This window comes from Penaeus chinensis, chromosome 3 (assembly GCF_019202785.1).
Source record: "Penaeus chinensis breed Huanghai No. 1 chromosome 3, ASM1920278v2, whole genome shotgun sequence".
In the NCBI taxonomy this organism is placed as follows: domain Eukaryota; kingdom Metazoa; phylum Arthropoda; class Malacostraca; order Decapoda; family Penaeidae; genus Penaeus; species Penaeus chinensis.
This window is the reverse complement of record NC_061821.1, coordinates 1,010,212-1,035,211: the sequence shown is the minus strand read 5'-3', so window position 1 is coordinate 1,035,211 and position 25,000 is coordinate 1,010,212. Positions and strand designations below refer to the sequence as shown.

The 25,000-nt window shown below is 43.6% G+C and overlaps 1 protein-coding gene across 12 annotated transcripts in view; it reads left to right on the top strand.

Annotated features, from left to right (window-relative positions):
* The window catches only part of LOC125042121 (baculoviral IAP repeat-containing protein 6-like), a 70,195-nt gene that overhangs the window by 44,349 nt on the left and 846 nt on the right, over positions 1–25,000 (top strand). For 4 of the 12 annotated variants that reach the window (XM_047637616.1, XM_047637610.1, XM_047637670.1 and 1 more), the window contains 45 exons: positions 1–158; positions 378–617; positions 751–962; positions 1,289–1,587; positions 2,464–2,660; positions 3,339–3,599; positions 4,134–4,302; positions 4,411–4,881; positions 5,125–5,260; positions 5,492–5,732; positions 5,951–6,064; positions 6,761–6,906; positions 7,182–7,311; positions 7,675–7,779; positions 8,015–8,282; positions 8,519–8,727; positions 9,150–9,336; positions 9,716–9,940; positions 10,056–10,165; positions 10,344–10,604; positions 10,801–10,921; positions 11,231–11,504; positions 11,661–11,926; positions 12,104–12,410; positions 12,627–12,791; positions 13,028–13,254; positions 13,402–13,707; positions 13,855–14,052; positions 14,516–14,755; positions 15,257–15,448; positions 15,665–15,874; positions 16,006–16,142; positions 18,486–18,584; positions 19,190–19,424; positions 19,564–19,778; positions 20,111–20,348; positions 20,591–20,800; positions 20,926–21,305; positions 21,419–21,548; positions 21,736–21,953; positions 22,219–22,344; positions 22,748–22,861; positions 23,274–23,462; positions 23,630–23,764; positions 23,950–25,000. The exon at positions 1–158 is cut by the window's left edge and continues 49 nt beyond it; the exon at positions 23,950–25,000 is cut by the window's right edge and continues 846 nt beyond it. In XM_047637616.1, the coding sequence (XP_047493572.1) occupies positions 1–158; positions 378–617; positions 751–962; positions 1,289–1,587; positions 2,464–2,660; positions 3,339–3,599; positions 4,134–4,302; positions 4,411–4,881; positions 5,125–5,260; positions 5,492–5,732; positions 5,951–6,064; positions 6,761–6,906; positions 7,182–7,311; positions 7,675–7,779; positions 8,015–8,282; positions 8,519–8,727; positions 9,150–9,336; positions 9,716–9,940; positions 10,056–10,165; positions 10,344–10,604; positions 10,801–10,921; positions 11,231–11,504; positions 11,661–11,926; positions 12,104–12,410; positions 12,627–12,791; positions 13,028–13,254; positions 13,402–13,707; positions 13,855–14,052; positions 14,516–14,755; positions 15,257–15,448; positions 15,665–15,874; positions 16,006–16,142; positions 18,486–18,584; positions 19,190–19,424; positions 19,564–19,778; positions 20,111–20,348; positions 20,591–20,800; positions 20,926–21,305; positions 21,419–21,548; positions 21,736–21,953; positions 22,219–22,344; positions 22,748–22,861; positions 23,274–23,462; positions 23,630–23,764; positions 23,950–24,606 (9,728 nt within the window). In that variant the 3' untranslated portion in view covers positions 24,607–25,000. The remainder of the gene's footprint in view (positions 159–377; positions 618–750; positions 963–1,288; positions 1,588–2,463; positions 2,661–3,338; positions 3,600–4,133; positions 4,303–4,410; positions 4,882–5,124; positions 5,261–5,491; positions 5,733–5,950; positions 6,065–6,760; positions 6,907–7,181; positions 7,312–7,674; positions 7,780–8,014; positions 8,283–8,518; positions 8,728–9,149; positions 9,337–9,715; positions 9,941–10,055; positions 10,166–10,343; positions 10,605–10,800; positions 10,922–11,230; positions 11,505–11,660; positions 11,927–12,103; positions 12,411–12,626; positions 12,792–13,027; positions 13,255–13,401; positions 13,708–13,854; positions 14,053–14,515; positions 14,756–15,256; positions 15,449–15,664; positions 15,875–16,005; positions 16,143–18,485; positions 18,585–19,189; positions 19,425–19,563; positions 19,779–20,110; positions 20,349–20,590; positions 20,801–20,925; positions 21,306–21,418; positions 21,549–21,735; positions 21,954–22,218; positions 22,345–22,747; positions 22,862–23,273; positions 23,463–23,629; positions 23,765–23,949) is intronic. The other 8 variants (XM_047637647.1, XM_047637597.1, XM_047637638.1 and 5 more) reach the window with 8 other exon arrangements.

Below are 25,000 nucleotides of genomic sequence, written 5' to 3'. Positions count from 1 at the left end.
ACAGTCTGGCCTGCAGCAAGCTCAGGTCTTTACTGAACCCTCTCCTCATGAGCCCTACCGCACCAACAGGCCCCAATTCATCCTCGGGCCTCTCAGAGCCTCCCTCCATAGGGTCGCGTGATGCCGATTTGGAGAGGAAAATCACACAGGCTTATCAGGTTCGCTATGCTATAGCTTATGGACAAATAAGCTCTCTTTAAAAGGGTTTATGATATCTTTATTGGTTTTATATGAAGGGTTCTAAAAAATCCTTACAGGTTTTATTTAATTTTTATTTAATTTAGTGATGGAACTCTGTATATTCTTAGAACTGACACAAGTATTACTCTTTTAGTTTGAATTTGTGAGGTGCCATCTCAAGATAATGATCTTTCCAGGAATGTATGCTAGAGCAACAGCACCTCAACTTGGTCGTGTCCGTGATGCGTCGTCTCCAGAGGGTGGGAGGCAGTGGAGAGGGCATCACCGGACAATTTTCTCCTACTTCCTCTGCTTCTCGAGACAGTAAACAACAGTTTGTGACAGCTGCAAACTGTGCATCTGACAAATTAGCCACTCTCATGCAGTATCTGCTCAATTGTCTTTTGACACTGTCTCTCCCAATACCTAGTATGTCGGTATGTGTCTCCTGAACATTTTTGTACTTTAGAGAATGGGAATAATTGAGAATTATTTAACTTATCTAAACTTACATCAGATTTTCAATGCATAACTCATTCATACCCTGATGGTACATTCTTCCCAAAATAGGTTCCACACAATCTTATGGAATGGTGTGGACCAGAGCAGGCAAGAGTGCTTGTGGAGCAGGTGTGCGTGCGAGGGCCAAAGGGAGCGCAGGTGGGGGTGGCCTCGCTCCTGGCCCGCCTGTGCGCTGGTCAGCCCTGGTGGGGAGACTTCTTGGCCAGCACCATGATCACTCTCTTCTCATCCAGCAACACCCTGCACTTCCCAGCCACAAGGTGAATGATGTGGTCTGATTGATTATGCTTTGTGGTACGGAGGTAAAAAGGTAGAAGAGGATAGATTTATCAATATTTGTTCATATTTTCTTCTTTTTTTTCAAATTTCAGATTTTTTTTTTTTTTTTAATGATCTCAGTGAAACATTAAAGGTAGTTATTTATAAATAGATATATATAGGTACAGACAGGTAGATAGATGGTCAGAATGGATAGAGAAGTATAAATGTTTCTTTAATACACACTCTTTCCATTGTTTATTCATAGTTTTCCTTAACAAAAGTACTAACCCTAGAAACATGTTTTACTCTCTCCCACTCCATGTAGAGTTTTCGCCCTGCTCACCTTCCTTGGCCAGAAGAGCGTGGGGAGTGGGCGTGGAAGCCAGGTTATTGACGCGGTCCTGCGGGTCCTGTCAGCCCAGCTCCACAGCAGTGGGAGCCAGGTACAGTATGGTGCTGTCCCTGTATCAGCGGCAGGGCTGGACAACATCTGGCAGCCGTGGCAGGTTGCATCATCACAGGTGGACACGCATCTTATCTCCTGGCTCCTGCTCTACCTCTCGCTCTGCCTGGATGCTCTCACACCCACACGCAAGAGCGACAGTGACAAAGGCAAAGAGAATGGTGGGTTTGTGGTTTCATGATTGTCTGCTTTCTCTCTCAAGATATCTTATTTTGTCTAACTCTCTCTTATGGTCTTGTGAGGTCTTTGTCATCCCCCCCCCTCTCTCTCTCTCTCTCTCTCTCTCTCTCTCTCTCTCTCTCTCTCTCTCTCTCTCTCTCTCTCTCTCTCTCTCTCTCTCTCTCTCTTTCTCTCTCTTTCTCTCTCTTTTCTCTCTCTCTCTCTCTCTCTCTTTCTCTCTCTCTTTCTCTCTCTTTTTCTCTCTCTTCTCTCTCTCTCTCTCTCTCTCTCTCTCTCTCTCTCTCTCTCTCTCTCTCTCTCTCTCTCTCTCTCTCTCTCTCTCTCTCTCTCTCTCTCTCTCTTTTTCTCTCTCTCTCTCTTTTTCTCTCTCTCTTTCTCTCTCTCTCTCTCTCTCTCTCTCTCTCTCTCTCTCTCTCTCTCTCTCTCTCTCTCTCTCTCTCTCTCTCTCTCTCTCTCTCTCTCTCTTTTTCTCTCTCTCTCTCTCTCTTTCTCTCTCTCTCTCTCTCTCTCTCTCTCTCTCTCTCTCTCTCTCTCTCTCTCTCTCTCTCTCTCTCTCTCTCTCTCTCTCTCTCTCTCTCTCTCTTTTTTTTATTTTCTTTTCTTTTAAAGTCCACTGTTGGGTACATCAACTGGGATAAAAAAAATTATGATAATGATAATGAAATAAAGAAAGAAAGGAATATATAAAGTTTTTTGTTTTGATATCTTTCAAGGGGGTGTATACCTGTTAAAAAAATCATTGGAATTTGGTTTGTAGATAGATTACATTTGTTTTTTCTATTTATCTAAAAAAAATGTGTAGACAAGCCTTGCCTAGACACACTTACCATCTGTATTAATGTAAACTGTCGTTACAGGATATCATTTTGTTGCAGGTGGCCGCTGGACCTGGTTGACAGCTGAGACCTGCCTGCAGCGGAGGGGTTCGGAAGCCAGATGCAGTGCCCCTAGGGCCTCTCGTGACCGTCTTCGCAAGCGCCTTGTCTACCATCAAAAGCAGCAGCTGGTGAATCTGGAGACAGCTACCAAGTCCTTGGGGGAGGTCACAGCTGGGGTAATTGCTTGGGAATTTTGTGCCTTTCATTTCTCTCTTTGTTTTGTTTTGTTCTTGTAGTGTGTTGTGTTCTTTTTTTCTTTTCTTTTTCTGTTGTGATTGAATATAACATGTAGTATGGATTCACTATAGAATGATGAACTGCATTCATATGTCATGGGTTACAAAAGTTTGTCATGCATGTGGTTATTATGGTAGAAGAAAAAAACTGACTTTCTCTGGACTTCTGGAATAATATTTTCTTGATTGGGAAGTAAAATATTATGTGGTTTTAGAAAGGATTTTGTAAGGCCTTCATGTATGCAGTGAATAATAGATCTAGAATTTAGAAGAGAACGATTTTGATGGCCATATCGTAAGTAAAGGTTTGTTGTGTGGTGTTTGTTTTCAAAACCGTGTTGGAGTAATATGATTTTTTTTATTTGTTTATTTGTTTTTGATGAGTGGCAAGTCAATACGCATGAGAGACTTTGGTTCCAAGAATCATCCTTTGGAACCATTCCCTCCTTGGTGTTTGATTGCCCCCTCTGTAGAACTCGTCATTGCCGTAAACGTCAACAAAGTTTAACACACCTGCACACCATGCTTTGTATCTTAGGTTCAAGTATGCAAGGCTCAAGCATTTTGTGTAATGTAACTTGGTCATGGTATATGATATTCCATATTGTTACTGTGCAGCAAGTTCTAGCAGGACTAAGTGGCGAAATTTACCAGAAGCTGGACACCATCCGGAGATCCATTGTTAGAAGATACTCTCGCACGACCTCTGCCTCGTCAAGCGGAGGAGGAGGGGCGCGCAAGGACGACGGGGAGCCGCCACAGGATGCCTTCATGCCCCTGGACCGAGCCAATGCCCTCTCAGTGGCGCACGGACTCATTAAGCTGCTCATGAACTCCAGCTCACCCTGTTGCGTGGACTCCTTCCTCCTGACTTGCAAGGTGGGTTTGTTTCTTGTTCTAATGATATCACTGATTATTATTTGTGGTGCCAGTGAACGTTATTCTGTAAACTGGTTTAGATTATTGTCATTTTAAATGCTTTCAGGTATCATTCTGGTTTTATATACATTTAGTCTGCAGTGTATGCTGTTATTATTATTATTATTTTTTTTTTAATACTTTTTTTTATTATTTTATTATAATTATTATCAGTATTAATATTTTCATTATCTTCATCATTATTATCATTGTTATTATTATTGTTATTGTTGTTGTCCTTATTATTAGTATTAACCCACAATTTGTTGAACTTTAACAAACAATGTGTTAAGATTTATGATTTGCAATTAAGTATCTTTGAAATGTAAGTCATGCTAAAGGCTTACTTTACTTTCATTTTTTCATTAATCTCATTGCATATTATTTGTCCATGTAGTTAATGAGTGTAAAGTTTACTGAGGCCTTTTTTATCTGTTAGTAAACACAATCCTTTCAAGAAATCAAATTGTAATTAATACTGTGACTCCTTCATAGGTGATTGGAGGCCTAGTGAGTGTGACAAGGCCAAGTCCAGCCTTGACGGAAATTGTGAGCCGTACGCAGTTGGGAGCTCTGTTGCGTCACGCCCTCACACTTGACACCACCTGGGGAGCTCCTTGGGCCCTTCATGCACTTACTTGTTTACTGCAGGATATTCTTGAAGGTACATTTTCATTGTGTTTCTCTTGTCAAGAAAGATGTTGAAGTTTGTAAAAGGCGCATGGGTTAAGTTATGTTTCACTTGTATATTTTGTGTTGTTTTACCACACAGGTGAGCGCTTATATGGCAGTGTAGTCATGAACACAGAGCAACACAGGGAAGAAGTCGAGAACTTTGACATAGCGATGGATGGTGCAAGGGCAGCAGCGGCAGCAGCAGCGGCGGCGGCTGCAGCAGCAGCAGCAGCAGCAGCAGCAGCAGCGGCAGCTGCAGCTGCAGTCCCTTCGACATCAGGAACTACCTCAGCTGCTGCTGTTGTAGCTGGGCCATCAGGAGCTGCTGCAGGCCAGTCAGGATCCTCAGGTCCCTCTGGGCCCACAGGCAATGGAGTGGCACCGACTGTGAATGGATCAGCTGCTGGGGAAGGTGGCACTGGATCCCCCCAGAGCAGTGCATCCCCATTAGGGGGTGCATGCGTGGTCACCCAGAACTGCCAGGCGGACCAGTCAGCCACGCCCCTCAGCCCCCCTGTGGTGGGCATGGCCACAGCGCACTACACCCTGGAGGAAGAGGACATACCTGGTAAGAATGGGCTGATAATTTCTGAAAAGTTGTCAGGAGAAATGGTGTTAAAATCTTGATTTGGTTTTCTCTCTCCCTGTTTTGAACATCAGGTGGTGGTGTTTTTTGAATTAGTTGTTTTATTATTTATTATGTTTTATGTAAGATGAAATGGTTATAGTTATGTGAGTATTGAGTATGATCAGCTGCAGATAGATTAAGATATCCATTTATTAACTATTGCTTGCTCCTTTCTCACATCAGGAAAATATTCCTTCCTTGACTTAGAAGACAGCTCTGAGAGTGAAGACATGATTGGGGAGTACCTAGCAGACATGCCGGCTTTTGTTGGAGGGGCCTCGAACAACAGCATTACCTCATTTGAACTCGCTGTGTCAAAGTAAGTTGTCAAATCAGGTGTTTTGTTGTTTAGTGACATTATGGTAAAGTAAAGGCAATTGATCTTGGTGCTAGTTAGATAATTAGAAATAGGTACAATGTAAAGAAAATAAATTTGTTGTCTATTCTGATTGTGTATTTTTTTTTTTTTTTCCTTTTATTTCTTTTCTTTTTTTTCTTTTTTCTTTTTTTTTTCTTTTTTTTTCTTTTTTCTATCTTCTTTCCCCCCTAGTCTTCCCCCACCCTACCCACCTCCACTGCCCACTCAATCGTCATCCCGCAGTGGCAAGGACTCCCGCATCGGGGACTTGGTGGCGGGACCCTTGGCCAGCTCACACCCTGGGATGGACCACTCCACAGCGGTTGATGCCAGGCTGGAGGCAGGAGTGTCACTCTTGTCTGAGCTTAGGCTGCATATGATGGCTGCTGTCCACACATCCAGGCTCAGTCTAGCTGTCACTGCGCCACTCAAGGTGCAGTTTCTTTTCTGGTGTTTTCTACTTTCTATTTTGATTGTTATATATTTCATACTGTCAGTGATTATATCAAATAATGATTGTCTTGTTTATTGTGTACATATTTCATATACATATCACATAATAAATTCTGGTTAAGGTTACCCTTTTAAGAAAAGAATTTATTTAGTTGTATATATGTCTTCGCTCTGAGTAATTATGAATATTGACTTCAGGTGAACAACGGCATGTGGGGTGACACTGAGGTCTGTGGCCCAGGTGACCTGACAGGCAGCGTGGAACTCCTTACCGACGTGTTCCAGAAGATTCTTCTACACCTGTCTATGCAGGTATGTTACTCGGATATTCTTGTTAACTATTATCTGTGTATTGAAGTCTTGTCATGTATGTTTATGAATCGTACCCCTACGCTTTTCTCTCTTCGTTTTCTTTGTTTTTCACCTTTTTCAAAATTTCCTGTTTCTTTCTTGATGTTGCAGGAGGAAAGTAAAGTAACTTCAGCATAAGTGCATCCCACTAAATGCCATGGCAGGAAATATCACTTTTGTGGAGCTATGAGCATTGGCTCTTCAAACTCTATAGGGATAATTAGTAGTATTACATTTTAACCAATTAAACATAGATGGCACTGTATCATGAACTACCCTACACCATCAGTATGTTAGAGGAAGCTAATCTTCCTCCACTGGTAGCAGTATTATTGTTTGGTCCTGCAATTAGATAAAGACATCAAAAGTGAAAGAAAACATTACTTTTTTCAAGCATTTGCTTACAAACTCCAGCCATGAAAGACTAAGTACCCAGACCTGTGCTTGATATACTGAATAAGCTGGGTGCAATTGGAGGACTGCATATGTATGCCGACAACCATATCTTACTGGCCACTAGCCAATTTTTAGTACTGCAGATATCAAACTGGATCCAGATTTTGATATATATATTTCTATATATTCCTACCCATTTATATACTTATCTATCCATCCGCCTATTTATCTAACCTCGTCACTTCTCTATTGCTGTTTCAGTTCGATGGCAGCCACGTAGAATCAGTGCTTGGGTTGTGGCTCAGCATCAACTTGGAGCTTGCAGGGGGCAAGTATTCTCCCTCTGTTGCCCCCACAGTGCACCTGACACCAAGGGCCATCTCAGCACTCTTGGCCGCAGTGGTTAGGTAAGAATGGTGGGAAATTTTATTATGATGATGATGATGATGATGAATGAGGGATATTGAATTTTGTTTGTATGTCGATATATTTTCTTTTTTCTTCTGAAGATTTTGTGCAGAAAATATTTTTAGGTGTAAAGGACAGGTTTGACTTTTTTTATTTTTTACAAATACATTTCCATTCTTATTGAACATGGCTTCCCTATCCTGTTGTATAGTCATAGATGTTTACTCACACAGTCGACAGTGACATAACTCATGTGATTTTTGCATATACCCAGAAGTGGAAGTGTCAGCATGCGGTGCTGGTGTCTTGTACTCCAGACACTCACTCTCTGCTGCAACTATACACCCCAGGAACCCCCAGCGCCACACCCTACCAGCGCTGATCAGTATGACCATGTAGACTTGGTGAGTATTGGATTAGGGGATTTTCTTCTCTTTTTTTAAAATATTTGTTTAGAGTAAATTTAGTCTTCAAAATGTGTGGATTTGTATCAAGATGATGCTGGCTTTGATTCTAGAGGGTGTTCAGTTTCAGTTGAGGAAGTTTGGAATTTACGTTCAGGAAACATTAAGGAATGAGCATTTTGTAAATTGAAAACTATAAAGTTCATGCAGTTTCATATAAAGTAGAGGAGAATACAAGTTTATTTGCATTTAGGAATATGTTGAGGAATGTATGTAATATCTTTTGATGATCTGTGATTCTTGTTTTGCAAAGAGAAAAGCAAGATTCTGTTAATGTTTGAAATTATATAATTTTATTTTCAGACTGGAATGTCAATGAATATTGTGACAGATACAAACTTCGTCCCAGCACTACAGAAACTTTTGACCGGATCATGTGCTACTGGTTCAGATATGCGAAGTGATGTGGTGAGTTGATTGTCTTCTTTTAACCATAGAACTTGTCACTGTGTAAATTGAGTGAGCATAGTATATAGTGTTCATAACGAACTTCTAATGGCTATTATTCTGTAGAGTGTCTTTATTTATGGAAGGTAGTTGTGGAGGATAATTCCAAAAGACATGATTTTTGCATATTCATACATTTGAGAGATTTAGAAAATTGAAGGACAGTATTAGCATTAGCCTTTGCTTATTCTTTCAGGTTGGGAGTACAGTTACAGGACTTCTAGAAGACCTCCTTGTCCGGCTTCGTGTGAGATGTGACGTCATCAGCGTGACCAGTGGGCCCGGCACAACCCTGAAGCATGCCCTGCTAAGTCTTGTAGCTCGTCTCTTGGAGCCCCAGGGGGCCATCTCACTCGCCATGGGACCCCTTGATGCCCAGTGCTGTCTCCTGGGCACGCTGCTGTCCATGCATTACGATGGCTTGGACAGAATGCATGTCCCTCTTACCATCATCAGTTCAACAGGTGGGTGTTTGGGCATGGCGGTGGAAGGAAATGGCCAGTGAATTGTTTTTCTGGACCTTATGATAGTATTTAGAACAGTCCTTGTGTTTGTCTTTATTATTTCATAAAAGTCTTATTGTTATAGGATTAGGAATAGGAGACTTTCCTCTTTAGTTATTTCCATCAAGTAGTGAAACCACAAGAACGTTTTGATGTTGTGAATGGCATTTTTTCTAAATGTCCAACACTCCCAACAGTGATTCTGGTACATGGCCACTTGGTCTCAAGCGAAGGGATGACCTATGGGGCAAACAACCAGAATGCCACCATGTTAGGGGGACTCTTCGCCTCCGTTCTTGGATCCGATGGACGACAGGGGCCAGCGCCTTCCCGTCTGGCCCTCCTGTGCTCGCTCCTCAACCTGTCTCGTAAACTAGCACAAACACCACTTGTCAATCCGGCTCAGGTATGGATGGTTAGCTTTTGGTTAAAAGTTTGTAATGTATGCTCTTCATTGCTGTGTCTCATGTTTATATAATTATATGATATCTAGATATTTGATATTGACTTGAGATTTGAGATTTTCATAAAATTATATATATCAAATATGAAAAAAATAAGACTAATAGGTGGGAAACTTTAATAATTTTAGAGGAGGTATGAATGAGAATGAATATCTTCACAATACAAGAGATGTATTGCATTACATCTCTTGTATTGTGAAGATATTCATTCTCATTCATACCTTTTCTACATTTGTCAACATGAATACGGTTCATTTAATAATTTTCTTTGTTTTTTCAATATTAGTTACACCCTATTACTCTCATGCCTTCCTTCAGCTGACCACAGTTTGAAATAATCGTTTGACTTGTGCATCTCTTCCAGGTTCGTGTGGGAGTGGCAAACTACGAGGCCCAGGAGAGCTCTGGGGGTTCCTTGACTGACTCGAGTAAATTAGAGCAGCAACGCACAGATGCCAGTTCGAGCCAGACCGATGAACACAAAGCCATGCATACCCCCCAGACTTGCTCACATGCCGCCCCAAACAGTGTGCCATGCTTGGCAGATACAGGTAAGTGGTTGTTCCTTTCAGTTCTTGATTTTGGATGGGCTAAGTTATTCTGTCAAAGTTTTAAAGCAATTGAAATGAAAGTGTGATGTCTTATTGTAAAGGCAAAGGCAAAGTAGATTTGAGATTTGAATCATTAGAAAGGTTAGTGATGTAGATATGTATATATGTTCTTTTAGTGCTCAATTATAATGTTATTGAAGGTAAAGAGTTTAAATTAGAATGTGAATGGTGTGCTCTAAAAGTTGGTCACATTTGCTTTAGTCTCACATTTGCTTCATGTCCAGAGCTGAGATATCTTAAAGGAATCCAAAAGCAAGAATTTTCTGCATGTGCAAATACTTTCCCAAACAAAGCTCACCCCTGGTAACCTCTTCTACAGTATTACAAAATGGAGAGACGATGCAACTGCTTCTGAAGTCGGTGGCAGCTTGTGAAGGCAGCAGTGTGTCCATGCTCTTGGGCACAGTCAGCGGAGAGGTCTCAGAGAAGCTGTGCTTAGGGGAGACCTTGACTGATGCCCTCTACCAGCTCCTGCTCACACTCAATGCCAAGGCCACAGCGCCAGACCTCATTCTGAGACCTGTTGTGGAATTCATCACCCCAGGTTTGTGTGTGTGGATGGTGGAAATGTTACTATGAGAAATATGTGTCAAAAAGAGTAGGTTCATAAAAAGTCTATGAGAAGATTCATTTCATTAATATAATTCCTTTTCTCACAGGTGGGTGGTGGAGTCCCCCCTCACTGTCTGAACCAGCTCTCTGTTTCTTCACAAGAGTGCTGGACTGTCCAGCAATTCTTGAGAAATTTGCTGCTCTCGGGGGCATGAAGGTATGGCATTTTGCAATATTTTAGCAATTTTTTTACTAAATGTGTTAGTGTTTGAAAGAAAGAATTTTAGTGTCTTTTATGCTTTTAATAATGATCTGACACCCTACAGTATTTTTTTTTATTTTAAGAAAATCCTAAAAAGGAAAAATTAACTTGGAATCCCTGTTTGCATGGACAGATGCTGTGGGAAAACCTAGTGAGCAGTGTAGGGATGATGGGAGGAGGAAGAGGTGGCTTGGTGACGGCAGTCATGAACCACCTTGCTCCTCCTCTCCCACCTTCAACACACAACACACCCTCGAACAAACGCAACGAGACAGTTGAGCAGAACCAGGGCCTGTACAACTTTGCCCCACTGGCTGTGGTAACATCAAGTAACCCAACTGCAAGACCTGCCAATGTCCTTGTGGACTCCAATCAGCTGTTCCAGAGGACTAAGGTATGTGTCTCAAGTCCTTGTTTTCTTGATTGTATTTGAATTAATTCCTACAAAGATGAATTTATTTAGTTGTTTATGAATAAATTTATTTATGTATTGACTTATTCATTTAATTTTTTTTACAATTTTGAAGAAGGTTGTCTGGCTTTGAGTCTTTGGGTTGTGAAGAAAAGTGATTGTTCCTTTTTCCTTTCAGAGTGCACCCTGGTCGTACCACTTCTATCCTGACGAGAGTTGGGTGGATTTGAACCTGACATTACCCTGTGCCGTACTGCTGCATGAGGTCCATCTGCTACCTCACACAGTGTCCCTTGTCTGTAAGTTTCCTCTCACTGAGTAAAGAAACTCGAACCAGTAATCAGCAGTTATTAGTTTATTGGGATTGATACCTTCTTGGAGTTGTTGATGGGAAGTTGTTATTGTTGTCAGACAAAAAGATTGTTGTACAATTTTTGTTGTGAGAAAGGGGAATAGAATTTCAGTCCAGTGCCAGGTGATTGGTGATGTTGATATTAGAATTTTTGAATTGTATTACCAGTGTATTACATATACTTATGCTGAACTACCATACCTATGTCTCTCATAATTTCAAGCATGTCAACATGGATCTAATTTTTTTTTTTCAGCATGTCCATCAGCAGTATCAGTGGAGGTAGGTGTTGAGGGTGGATACCTGATGCCAGTGAGTGGCCCGCTGAGCACCGCTGGTCTCTCTCGTGTCCGCCTCGTCCTCCCTCGGCCTGTAGTTGCCTCAATTGTCGTTGTGCGCCTCCATCGTCCACGAGACTCCTCCACCCTGGGACTGTCTCAGCTCAAACTTCTTGGAACCACAACCTTCAGGGAAGCATCCAGAGGGGTCCACGAAACGGCCATCAGTGATCACACACCCCACCGTGCGAGGTATTCCCAATAAGTTGATTTGGTTGGTTGTTACCACTATAGGTTTGGTTACATCAGTGAAAATTTGATGGTTTTTATATTTTCAACAGACTGCCCTTTTTATTAAAAAAAAATTCACAACTTGTTCTCAACTGACAAAACTTTTAACCTCGTCAGCATGTGGTGGCTTCGCCTGATCCACCAGTGCATGTGCCGTGTGGAGGGAGGCCTGAGTGTCGGGGTGGAGGCAGGAGCATCTGTGACAGGGGTGATGGAGGCGTGTGTGACACTTCTCCTGACTCCACCAGGGCCACTCCACCTTGCCCCTCTAGGCTCAGCACCACTGGAGGCCACCACGCTGGCTCTCGCAGCACTCTCGCCCCAGCTGCTCCACACCCTGATCATGACGCTCCTCACACACCCTCTCTTACGCCAGCCAGCAGGTTAGTGCATAGTAGAGGGGTTTAGCTACTTTCTTTGGTATAAACATGATAACAGGGACTTGAGTAACACCTACTTTGATTACTCGTACTTTTTAGGCTCTTTCTTGAAATTTTGATGAAGCTTATTGAATTGCCGTACTTGTCCTTCCTCTACTTAACTCCCGTATGTACTAACAGGTGGTAACAGCTTGGACGCAGCTATAGCTCTCCTGTATGAACTCTGTGTCGGAAACAGCAGTATGGAGGGTGTAACAGTCTTAATATCATGGCTGAACCACATAGTATTGCACCCTGCAACCCCCTCGCCAGCAACTGACGACTACCACAGTCTGGGCACCTCCCAGCAGCAGCAACAGCAACAGCGGTCCCCACAAGAACTATGCGTGAATGGCGGTGTTAGTGCTGAGGTGTTGCATTGCATTGCTGCGGTGCTGTGGAATACACCACATGACACCACAAGCCTCATAACAGATGAATTATTCAGGTATGGTCGGATTTTCTTAGTTACCAGCACATGCATTTAATCACAAATTTTGACAGAAATTACATTTCAAGGAACATTTTGGAAAATGCAAGGTGCATTCATTATAGATTTTTTTTTTATGTACTGGCATTGGGTTATCAGGAAAGTGATACAAATACCTCAGCTCATTCCATGTCTTCCATGGAACCCGATTTTGATTTTATCTTTATATTTTAGGCGTGTTTATGAGTGGTCGGAGAGAGTTGAAGGCGAAGTGAAGATAGGGCTGGATCACATCATGTGCTCCATGTGCCATGTGCGGCCACAGCTCTTCACCCAGCTGCTGCTCAACATGGCAGTACTGACTGTGATTGACAATAACCAGTCAATAACTGATGACAGGTACGTGTTTTCTTTCTCTTGTTTTCCTTTTCCTTTTTTTTTTTTAGTGTTGGTTCCACTTTCTTTTTGTTTTGTAGAAATATACATGATTTTTCTATACTTATGAATATCCTAACATTTGCTAGTACTCATCAAGCAGTGGGATTCATAAGACTTCTTAGAATCATCCTACTGCCAACTCTGTAAATGAAACAGGGTTAGCAGGACACTAAAAGACACTTTCACTCCAAATGCAGAAAAGACAGAGAAGCAGAGATCCGGGCTGCCAGAACAGATGACATGAAGGAAGGGGTGGAGGGCTCCTCGGGGGCAGTAGAAGGTCGTCTCATCCTCCAGGACCCCAGTGTCATCTCCCTCACACCAGCACACCTGCAGACCCTGGCCACAGTTGCTCAGTCTCCGCAGGCAATACACCTGATGTTGGACTCTGGATTCCCGTTGTTGCTTGTTCATGGTATTTTGGGTAAGTGTAGTTTGCGATTTTACTTTTTCAGGGCATGGATTTTGTCTCTCTTCAGATATCTTAGTCTTAATTAATCTTAGCAACACTGGAAATAGACTCAGATATATTATTACATGGTATAGAAATACAAATTATATCTTGTTTCAGAATGGTGCAAGACAGAAGTGCTGCACCAGGTAGAGAGCTGCACATCCTCAAGTGCTGGGGAAAGTGCAACTGACCTGGAGAAAGCAAGTGTAGCAGAGAAATCGCGCAATGCAGAAGACACCCTTTCCTCTGCCACCCCTCAGGCCCCCCCACAAATCAGGGCTGCTATTGTCCCTACACTGAGCACATCCTTGGTGGCACACACACTGCACACCTTGGCTGCATTGTGCGCTGAACCTCCAATGAAGGACTGGCTCGGATCTGCTGAGGGATCTGTGTTCTGGTTACCACTGTTGACTGTTCTTGGTAGGTTGTGAGGTGTTTAGGCTCATCATTCATTGTCTTTAACCCTTCTGACAGAAAGTGTATACTAAATCTATATATATTTTTTTATTATTGTGATTGACTTAATTTCTAGAATGTAAGATGAAAATGTCAAATGTGTCTCCACAGGTGACCCACTGGTACGAGGCAGTGAGCCATTGATGCGAGGTTCTGGTCCCTCTGGTGGAAGCGACAGTGACTACAGCAGTGTGGAAGATGCAACCATCCATCTAATGAGGCAGTGTTGCCACAACCACCCTCACAACCAAAACCTTTTGGCGTCAACGCTGTGCCATCTTATCCAGCGGCAGAACATCCCCCCTCCAGGTAAGAGGTGGAAGTTGCTGAATTCCCTCAATATTTTGCACTTTTCTTTCTTCTCTTCATTTTATTCTTTGTCAATTGGAATTAGTTTTTAGGATTAGCTGAGTAAGTGAATTACCTCGGAAAGACTAGCATAGAATTTGAAAGACTGGAAGTTAAGAGAAGTGAAGCTCAGTTAAACAAAATGATTTTATAGAATATTCACTCTTCAAAAAAATAAATATGAAGAACAAGAATAATAAAGAGGAAAATGATGAGGAAAATTCTGGAAAAGATCATTCAAATTGTTCATGTCTTGTTAGAGCTTAATTGAAGTACTTTTTTCAGAGGATAACAAAACGTACTCTCTATTTTTAATATTTTGATAGGCTAAAGCTACTGAAGTGACCTTCAGTGTTGGCAGATGCACCCATTGCTGATAAAATGAATCTTGAATTATTGCTTCTCACACGCTTTCTCTCCTTAGGTGGAGTGAGCTACTTGCACTCCCTCTCTGGGTTCACACGACGCCTAGTCCTTCAACTCCTCTTGGAAACAGAACGCGTGGTGGTACACATCAACAGCCCCCAGGGAGGCCTCTCTTCGCCCACAGGGTGCAGCCTCCCCCTCCTCACGCAGCACCCCAAATTTGGAGCGGGACACAAGACCAGGCTCCTCAACCTCCCCACCACCACCACCATGTCAGATATTGTCAAGATGGTCACAGGTTTGTCAAGTTGCTTTTGTTTTTCTCTTTCAGGGCTTTTTTTTTTTTTTTTTTTTTTCTTTTTCTTTCTCAGGTATTTTGAGGGAAACTGATAGTCTCCCCCCCCCCTCCCCTTAGATTATATAATGTAATTTTGACATTTTTAAAGGTTAGGATTATTCAGTACCCATTACTATTGCATCCATGGTAATATATAATTTTTATGTCATATCTTGCTTAATGTTTTTTTATTATAACTTCATTCTTTACATGAACCAATTATAAAGAAAAGAGAATAATATACAGATATAAGAACTGCTTGCATTATCTAATTGAGCTTACATCTTTTAGAAATCATAATAGGCTAACCATATGTTTCATGCACAACAGAGTCACAAACAAACAAATATACCAGCATATTGACACAGAAGACGTCTCACTTTTATCAGCATTAGCTATCCTCCATTCTCAGTTCCCTGTTACAATAGCAGACTTTGTGCTCAAACTGGAATCCTCTTTCAGACTGGTCAAGGGGCGTGCTGAGCAACTCAGGTGACCTGGAGTTGGGCAGCAGCGGAGACAGAAGGGACGCTAACGAGGTGGGTCACCTGGAGCTGGTGGACAAGCTGTCAGTTGCAGCCGGAGTCACAGCCAAGGACAAGAGGGAGAAAAACAAAGTCAATTCGAGTATTCACAGCAGGATGTCCAAGAGAGGTCAGTCTTTGTATATGCACCTGGGGATGATTTGTGTTTTGCATTTTGAAGTCTGTGAAGAGATACAGTCTTTATGGCTGTTGTGTAAGAGTGTTAGATGTATAGAATTTCTTGGGTATTACATATGTAAGAAAATCAAGGTCTTGGTGAAAAGTAAGAATGTTATAGTATGTGATCTGCAGGAATCTTTGATCTTGACTATATTTTATGTTCCAGCCACTGAGCAGGACAGCCAGACCAGCAAGCCAGTGACAGCAACGTCGAGTGCCTCATCTTACGTCTTAGTGCACGAGAGCCTGGGCAGTTCCTCAGGCCTGCCCTCCACACTCACAGTGGCTCAGGTCATGGCTGCTCTGCGTCATGAGGGCCACCCACCTTCCTCGCACATCACTCTTACTTTAACCAACAGAAGGGACCATGCCAGAGGTAGGATGTTGTCTGAATTTTTCATTGGAATTTGCCTTTAGCCTTTTAAAAATGAGTGTTGCACTTCTTGATAGTGATGAGGATTGTATGTAGAATCAAATGAAACTCTACAATTCAAGTCTTTCCGTCAGAAGGTGAAAGTGGACGAGAGGCCCTTCTGCTCTGTACAGAACCGCTGCCATCTACCCTGCATGTGTTCACGAGTCAGGGCGGCCTCTCGCTCCTGGCCCAGCACATGTCGCTTCTCTACCCAGATACAGGACAGCAGGTCAGTCAGTCTGTTTGTCTGTTTTGCATTTGGTTTGATATTGATGGTATTGCGAGTTCTCATTGTTTGGTACTGGGCTTCAATTTCTTCTTTTAGAAATGTAAGAATTGGGAGAAGAGTGAAGAGGAGAATAAGGATGACTTTTTTCATGTTATTCCTATTTTCATGGTTTGTCAAATATATCTTGGTAATTTTGAACTAATGATTATCTTCAGTTCTGATCCTTGATAGAGAAATTAATTACCACTGAAAAATATTTTTATAATCATAATCAGTCATCACCATCATTACTATGAATTATAAAATGTATATAAAAAAAAAAAAATTAAGTTATATGTGTATTGTATATAGTTATATAGTTCTGAAGAAGCAGCAAAGGCAGACTGTTATGGTAATGAATTATTTTAGAGATTACCTGTATTTAAATAGTCTTGTGTTGATAGGAGTTTGATGAGTAAGGCAATGTTACCTAATATTTGGAGGATAATTTAAAAACTGTTTAGCTGAAATATTATTCCTTTTCTTTTTCCTCCTCCTCTCTCTTTCCCTCTCTTCATTTTCTTTGTCTCTTCCTTTCCTCCTCCTCCTCCTCCTCCTCCTCATTTCCTCTCCTTTCCTTTCTTCCTCCTCCCCCATCTCCTTCTCCTCCTCCTCCTCATTTCCTCTCCTTTCCTTTTTTCCTCCTCCCCCATCTCCTTCTCCTCCTCCTCCTCATTTCCTCTCCTTTCCTCTCTTCCTCCTCACCCATCTCCTCCTCCTCCTCCTCCTCCTCCTCCTCCTCCTCCTCCTCCTCCTCCTCCCCCCTCCTATCTCCTCCTCTTCCTCCTCCCCCTCTTCTTCCTCCTCCTCCTCCTCCTCCTCCTCCTCCTCCTCCTCCTCCTCCTCCTTTTCCTCCTTCTTTCCTCTCCTCTCCCTTTCTGTCCCTTCCTCTCTTCCTCCTCCCCCATCTCCTCCTTCCCCATCTCCTCCTCCCCCATCTCCTCCTCTTCCTCCTCCTCTTCCTCCTCCTCCTCCTCCTCCTCCTCCTCCTCCTCCTCCTCCTCCTCCTCCTCCTCCCCCATCTCCTCCTCCTCCTCCTCCTCCTCCTCCTCCTCCCCTCATCTCCATCTTCTCTTCCTCTTCCTTCTCTTCCTCTTCCTTCTCTTCCTCTTCTTCCTCCTCCTCCTCCTCCTCCTCCTCCTCCTCCTCCTCCTCCTCCTCCTTCTTTCCTCTCCTCTCCCTTCCTGTCCCTTCCTCTCTTCCTCCTCCCCCATCTCCTCCTCTTCCTCCTCCTCCTCCTCCTCCTCCTCCTCCTCCCCTCCCCCATCTCCTCCTCCTCCTCCTCCTCCCCCATCTCCTCCTCCTCCTCCCCCTCCTCTCCTCTCCCCCCCCCATCTCCTCCTCCTCCTCCCCCTCCTCCTCCCCCCCCATCTCCTCCTTCTCTTCCTTCTCCTCTTCCTCCTCCTCCTCCTCCTCCTCCTCCTCCTCCTCCTCCTCCTTCTCCCCCTCCATCTCCTCCTTCTCTTCCATTTCCTCCTCCTCTGTATATGCACCTTTCCTTTCTTCCTCCTCCCCCTCCTCCTCCTCCTCCTCCTCCTCCTCCTCCTTCTCCCCCTCCATCTCCTCCTTCTCTTCCATTTCCTCCTCCTCTGTATATGCACCTTTCCTTTCTTCCTCCTCCCCCTCCTCCTCCTCCTCCTCCCCCTCATCCCCATCTCCTCCTTCTCTTCCTTCTTTTCCTCCTCTTCCTTCTCCTCCTCCTCTTCCTCCTCCTCCTCCTCCTCCTCCTCTTCCTCCTTTCCTCTCCTCTCCCTTCCTGTCCCTTCCTGCCCCTTCCTCTCTTCCTCCTCCTCCTCCTCCCCCATCTCCTCCTCTTCCTCCTTGTTTCCTCTCCCTTCCTCTCTTCCTTCTCCCCCATCTCCTCCTCATCTCCCCCTTCCTCTTTTCCTCCTCCTTCTCTTCTTCCTCTTCTCCCACTTCCTCTCCTCCTCCTCTTACCCTGTTCCTCTCATCCTCTCATCATTCTCTTCTCCCCCTTCCTCTCCTCCTCTTCTTCCCCTTCCTTTCCTCTTTCTGTCCTTTGCCCCCATCCTCTTCTCCTCCTCCTCTTCCTTCTCCTCATCCTCGTCCTCCACCTCTGCTTCTTCTCTTTACTTCTCTCTCTCCAATTCTCCTCTCTTCTCTCGCCTCTTCCCTCACCTCTCACTTAACCCTCCCACCACCCGTTCCCTTCATTTCTCCTGCTCTCCCCTCTCTTCCCTCCTCCCCAGTTCATGGGTTATTTCTTTTATTTGAAATTCACACAGCAGAGTTTCAAAGTTCTAACCCCAAACTATTCATTTTCTTCCCCTGCACTATTTGCAGCAGCCCAACAACACTGCATCAGTGCGAAGTGGCAACGGCGACAAGGGCGAGATTGTAGTGGAGAACGACTGGGTCAGTGTGGAGATGAATGACTATGAGGTGAACTAGTAGCTTCTATTCGCCCTCGCACGGCTAATTCTTTCAGTACTTTTTGTTTTGTTGCACTGATGAGTTGTCTATCGATTTCCCTGTCCCCCTTTCCCCCCTGATGCGTCTCTTTCCGTGGGACCTCACCTCATCCAAATAGGGCTTCGGGAATGCTCTTAGGGGAGGGAAGAGGGAAGGTGTTGTGTCTATGATACTGCGAGTGTTAACTGGCATTAGTGGGATTATGATACTAATCTTAGAGGAAGGGGGTTTGTTATTATATTTCATTTTGGGAAAATGTTGAGAAGATCTTTGCAAGTTGCTCAGGTAGGATAAAATTAGGATGAAGGAATGATTAGCATGTTTATCTTATGCTGCTTTTCTGGATATATCCATTTGAAGGAAGAGAGTATTTGAGTAAATACAATTCTTAAGAGTTGCTGCAGCGTCCCATCACATTCGAGCGAGTGTACCGTAAAGATTGCCAACAAGTACTGAAAAGGCTTAGTTTTGCCAGATGTACTTATCCTCTGAATATATGGAAAAACACCAAGCCACTAAGCATGACATCCACAGGCATTAATTTCAATATTTTTATTTATGCAATGCATCCACAGTCTGCAAATGTGTTTGATTACCTGGTGATGGGAGGAGGGAGTGGGGGCTCCCCAGGACCCATGGGAGGGGGCACAGTCAGCTTGTTGACCCTGCCCTCCATCCCACCCCACGCGCTCGGGGCCTTCACCCTTTTCCTGCGCCTCCCTGGCTATGCAGAGACTCTCCTCAAGGACACCCACAAGGCTTGCTGCCTGCTCAGACTCGCCTTGGGGGTTACAGATGATGGGGATGGAGGTGGGTTTTATGGTTATATGTTTATTTTATTTTTATGGTGTCTATACACTTGCATTGTTTTGTTCAATGAAAGCAATACCAGAAAAACATGAAAGATCTTGAAATATTTATCATGGCTATTTCTACCCTACCCTCTCAGGAGACATTGTAGGTTCGGGAGTAGGTGGTTCCCTGGCAACAATGCCCTTCCAGGTGCTGGAGTCGTTGCTCGAGGCCACGCCACTCACAACAGACGATGGGCTCCTGCTGAGACGTATGTGCCTGGAGTCGGGAGCTCTGCATCTGATTCTTGCCTGCCTTGCTGCGCTGTCTCACCAGGACACTCCCGAAGTTGTCTCTTCCCTCTATCACCAGGTACTGTGGGATGATGATTGTTGGGGGTTGTGGTAACTTAGAGTTTCAAGATATTATAAGGAATATGATTTGTTTTTTGATAGTGTGTGTTACTAGTAGTCTCCAAGATGTGTTATGTTATAGATATTCACTTGGTAAAGAGATGGGTGTAGAGTTTGTAATTCCTGTGCATAATATTTGATTGGCCAGCCCATACTCAGTTACACCATGCAGAAAATAGAGGAATAGGCTTTGTTTTTCCATTTCTTGTATTCTTTATTTCTCCTTTTTTTATCTAACAAAAGTTTTGACTCTTCTGTCTCCCTTTTCTTAACTCATTGACACTTTTGCAGAATGTTCCAATTGGTTTGGTGGTGGCAACAACAAGAGCCACGTGCGTTGACTCCCGTGAGACCATCGGCATGCACCGTGGAGAGGGAGACCGATGCCATTACTGGGCCAAGGGCACAGGCTTTGGCACAGGCAGCACCACACAGAGCTGGGACGTGGAACAGGCTCTTGTGAGGCAGAAAGTGGAGGAAGAACATGTTGTTTGGCTTGTGCGACTGCTAGCGCAGTACATCAATCCAGGTGCGTGTTTTCAGTTATGTTTTAGGAGGTATTTAACTCAGGGTAGGGAATATCTTTGAGAAGATTACCTTATGCCATCTTGGTTATGAGTTGAGGCTTTTAGAATCCAGAGGAAATAAAGAAGTTGTTCATTTCAATTTCTTTTATCCACATTTCTTTTTGTATTGGAAATATAAAGGCACCAGAGAGATCTGACAGGTCCCGTGAATCAGCTCTTATTACAAATTTATTTTCCCGATCAGGTGACATCTTGCCTCCTGAGCTGCAGCAACACTCCAATGGTGGGACAGCAGGTGGCAGTGCAGCTGAAAGTCAGAATGACAGCACCCCTCTCCTACCCCCTCTGTCGCCCCCATCTCATGCCCCTCCACCCTTGCCACCTGCCCTCCTACACCTCTTCCAGAATTCAGGCCTGATCACCACCATAGCCTCCAACCTCAGCAATGACTCGGGTAAGTTCATCTGGAGGCAGAGTGAAGATGACGTAATTTGCGCTCAAGTAGTGAATGGCTCTATCTGTAATGCATGGTTGTTTGTCTTACATATTATTCATTTTTGTTTTCTGTTCCCCCCAAAGTACTGGACATGTCCCGGCACGTCCCTCTTTATCGAGCTTTACTGGCTCTTGTGAGAGGCCTCTCTGTCACCCCAGGCCTGGCACCCCTGCTACTGACACCCCAGAATTCAGCTCCAACTAATGGAGGAAGCGGAGACACCACCACTCTACCATGTGTGCCCGCGTTGTTGGAGAAGATGAAGACCACTGTCAACACCTACATGGACAAGCTGCGGTGGAAGTCCTCCAAGGCTGGCGGCAACAGCAATGGCAATGGGGGCAACGGCAACAACAATGGTGGGAACAACAACAATTCCAGCAGTCTAACAGATGACGCTGAGCAGGAAGAAGGCTTGTCGCTCATCGTGCCAGACATTCAGAACACAGCCGTGGTGGTCAAGGTGAGCTTAACTTGTACTCTAGGGTTTAAGTCTAGGCCATGTTTCTTTAGCTATCTACTTTGCTATCTGTTATTGTGCTTTTTGTAGACTGAGCAACCCACTTTTTCCTGCAGGTTTGCACTGATCGGCTACAGCAAGAGTTAGACAGAGAAGATCAGCCAGACGGTGGGGCAGCAGCACAGCCAGTATCGTCACAGTCATTGATGGAAGTCTATTTGGCCGGCCTCAAACCCTTGCAGTTTGGTAAGTGGCTTCAAGAAGTGATAAAAACAACAGCTTTGATGCTCTTATTAGTACATTGTCACAATTCAGTGAAACAAGTGGCTTATTTGTTGCAGAGATCATGTAAACCAAAATGAGTTTAGTAGTTTTTTTCATATATATCTCACAAATCTGGAAATGCACTCCTGCAATTGCAAAACATTTACAGACACCTATGAGATGTTAGTGGAAGACTCCGAGAGAGGAATAAGATTTGTTGTGCCCCACCACTACGAAGGATCAGTGAGAGGTGCAGGCGACTTGTGTACTTCTCGCAGAATGAAGAGACTCGCACAGGAAGCTGTCACGCTATCAACATCGCTGCCTTTGTCATATTCATCATCAGTCTTTGTCAGGACAGACCTGGACAGATTAGATATTATGAAGGTATGCCCATACCTTTTGTTCTAGGTTTCCATCCAGGAGAGTTTTGATTGAAACTTTTGATGTTCTTGTACACACAGCTGCTTGGTAATTAAAGTCCACATAACTCATTGGTTGAAAATTTATAGTGAACTCGGGTTACCTGGAAAGTCATATTAAGCCTAATTTATGATCATTTCATTGATTACATTTAATTTTCGGATCATACGAATGTCATATTTGTAAAGAGAATGTGATAAGATTGTATCTATCTCATTATAACCTGCAGGTACTCATTACTGGGCCAGAGGACACTCCCTATGCCAATGGCTGTTTCGAGTTTGACGTTTATTTCCCAGTTGATTACCCAACGTCACCACTGCACATCAATCTCCAGACCACAGGAGAAGGACGTGTAAGTCGATTGGCCTCGTGTCATTGAGAGTTTTTATATATTTTTCCTCTTTTTTTATTTTATGATCAGAGTTTTTTCCAAGGCAGATGAAGATTTGCTGAATTTGGTATTACCTATCAAGTTTGTGATTTCCTCATCTGTCTGTGAAGATTCAATGATTAAAAAAGGATGTACATAAAAATCTTCTCATGATGAATTGTTTTAGGATTCTCATAGTCTTAGGCCTTAGATTGGAGGAAGTTACTCCATTGCTCTTGGTTCCTAATTTTTTTTTATATACCTTAGCTTTTAATTCTTATTATTTCTAATCAAAGTATTCTCTTTATCAAACTAATACCCCCAGTAACATCCAATCAAATGGCTCCCCATACATCCAGTGATTAATCTTTCCCTCTGCCAACAGGTGCGATTTAACCCCAACCTGTATCAGGATGGGAAGGTGTGCCTGAGCATCCTCAATACCTGGCATGGCCGCCCAGAGGAGAAGTGGAACCCCCAGACCTCATCGCTCTTGCAGGTGAGGATGGCTCAGGCTTCCACTTTCACGGATGTTGTCGAGATTGTGTTGGCTTATTTTGGAAGATTTGTACAGCTTTTCTCTTTTTTTCTTTTTTTTTTCTTTTGTGTGTGTTAGAGTATTAGAAGTGTTAGCTAACTTTTGTTATGGTCAACTGTGCTTCAGTAGAAACACAGTTGAACTAATAATATGTGAAGAAATGAATTGGTTTTGGTGAGGTCAGCCTGTAATATTAATGATGGTATATTTGTACCAATGTTTTCATCATTGTACATAGTTTTTTGCCTTTTATTAACATCTTACAGTTTGCATAAGTATGAATGGTGGTTTAATGGATGTGTGGCAAGAGAGTTGCTTTCACGCACTATTAAAGGACCCCTTAGGACACTAATATTGCCATTGTCATTGCCAGGTGTTGGTCTCCATCCAGTCACTCATCTTCGTGAGTGAGCCGTACTTCAATGAGCCAGGATATGAGAGGTCAAGAGGCACACCGGCTGCAATGCAAAATTCAAGGGAATATGATGCAAACATCCGTGCGGCAACAGTCAGATGGGCCATGCTGAACCAGCTGCGCAACCCATCACCCTGCTTCAAGGAGGTACATTCCTCCTCCCTCATGTTCCTCCTGTTAAAAGGGAAATGGTCTACCAAATGAAATGACATAGATGGTACTATAATTCTGTGGGATAGGTAATCTACAGTCAGTTTCTTTTCAATATTAGTTTTTATTGGTATTTCAAAGTCATTTGGGTTATTTCATTGCAGGTAATTGAACGTCACTTCTGGCTCAAGCACAAAGAAATCCTGGAACAAATTGAGGCTTGGATTGCCGACATGGAAACTCTGAGCGAAAACCGAAGAGCAGGAAAAAACATAGCACACAATACTGTGGGCTTGAAGGTAAACATTTTTGTATCTGATGATGAGTTTCTGTGAATTGAGCCCCTTGATATTAAGGTTTCAGCTTGACAAATTTAATTTTTCTCTCTTGATTTTTATGAAGCAAATGTAGACAAGGTTACTGTACCTACATGAATTCCTAGAGGGGGTCCCTAAATGTAATGCTGTATTGCACCTCATTTCAGAAAAATTTCCAGCTGCTGAAGGAGGAGTTTCGGAAGATGAGTCCTCCACCAGGACTTGAGGGTGTCCCACTGACTCCCAGTCTCATTAATTCCTGCAGCAGGTCCCCAGCACAGCAGCCGAGAGATGCCAATACGCCGGAGAAGGAGAGAGAAGGCGCACAAGGAGAATCGGAGAAAGAGATGAGAGGGGCATCAGGAGGGCAGGCTGGTGGACCTGTGCGCACACGGATAAGAAAAACCTCAAGAGCCAACTTGTTCATGGGCAAACCACAGAGTGATACCAGTAAGCATGGTGGTCACAGTTCGGGCATCCCTGTGAGCAAAGTTGGCAGCAGCAGTTCCAGCAGTAGCAGTAGCAGCAGCACGGCTGTCAGTAGCACAACAGTGAAGTCCCTCCAGTACGGGGCCTCGGATCAGGAGGTAGCAGAGGGTGGCCTTGCGCTGCTGTCATTAGGGGAACAGCAGCCTGTTTCCTTAATGCCAGAGCTAGTCCAGGCCACCAAAACCACCACATGCCAGAGTGCAGACAGCAGCAAGATAGACGGCGAGTTGGATGAGGTGGAAGATGAAGTCTGCAACCATGTGAATCATTCTAGTTCCTCAGTCAAAAAAGAGTCACCTAGTTCACATAATACGTCAGCGGGAATGCCCTGCTAGCATCACGCACTTTTGTGTTTTTTTCCTTTCGAGCCCAAGACCAATCTTGCCTGAACTATTCTGGTGCACACATTATTTTGATCCAAAGTTAAGCTACTTTGTGATACCAAGACTCAGAAAATGTAAGAATCAATATAATGTGATTTCTACCCTTTTGTTTCCCCAGAGCTCCAGTGACAAGTTTTCAGTACATTCCAATGGTTGGTTTGGTCACTTGTCAGCTACAAAGTGGAGCTAGTTTGTGTAGGCCTCTCATGGTGAAACTGTCATGAACAGGACATGTGGGAAGAAAACCCTTCATGATAACTCTGTGATTGAATTATTTATAGTCATAAAACTCAGTGAATGGATGACGTGTTGCAGTTTATTGAGTTCTGATACTGTCACAAGTACT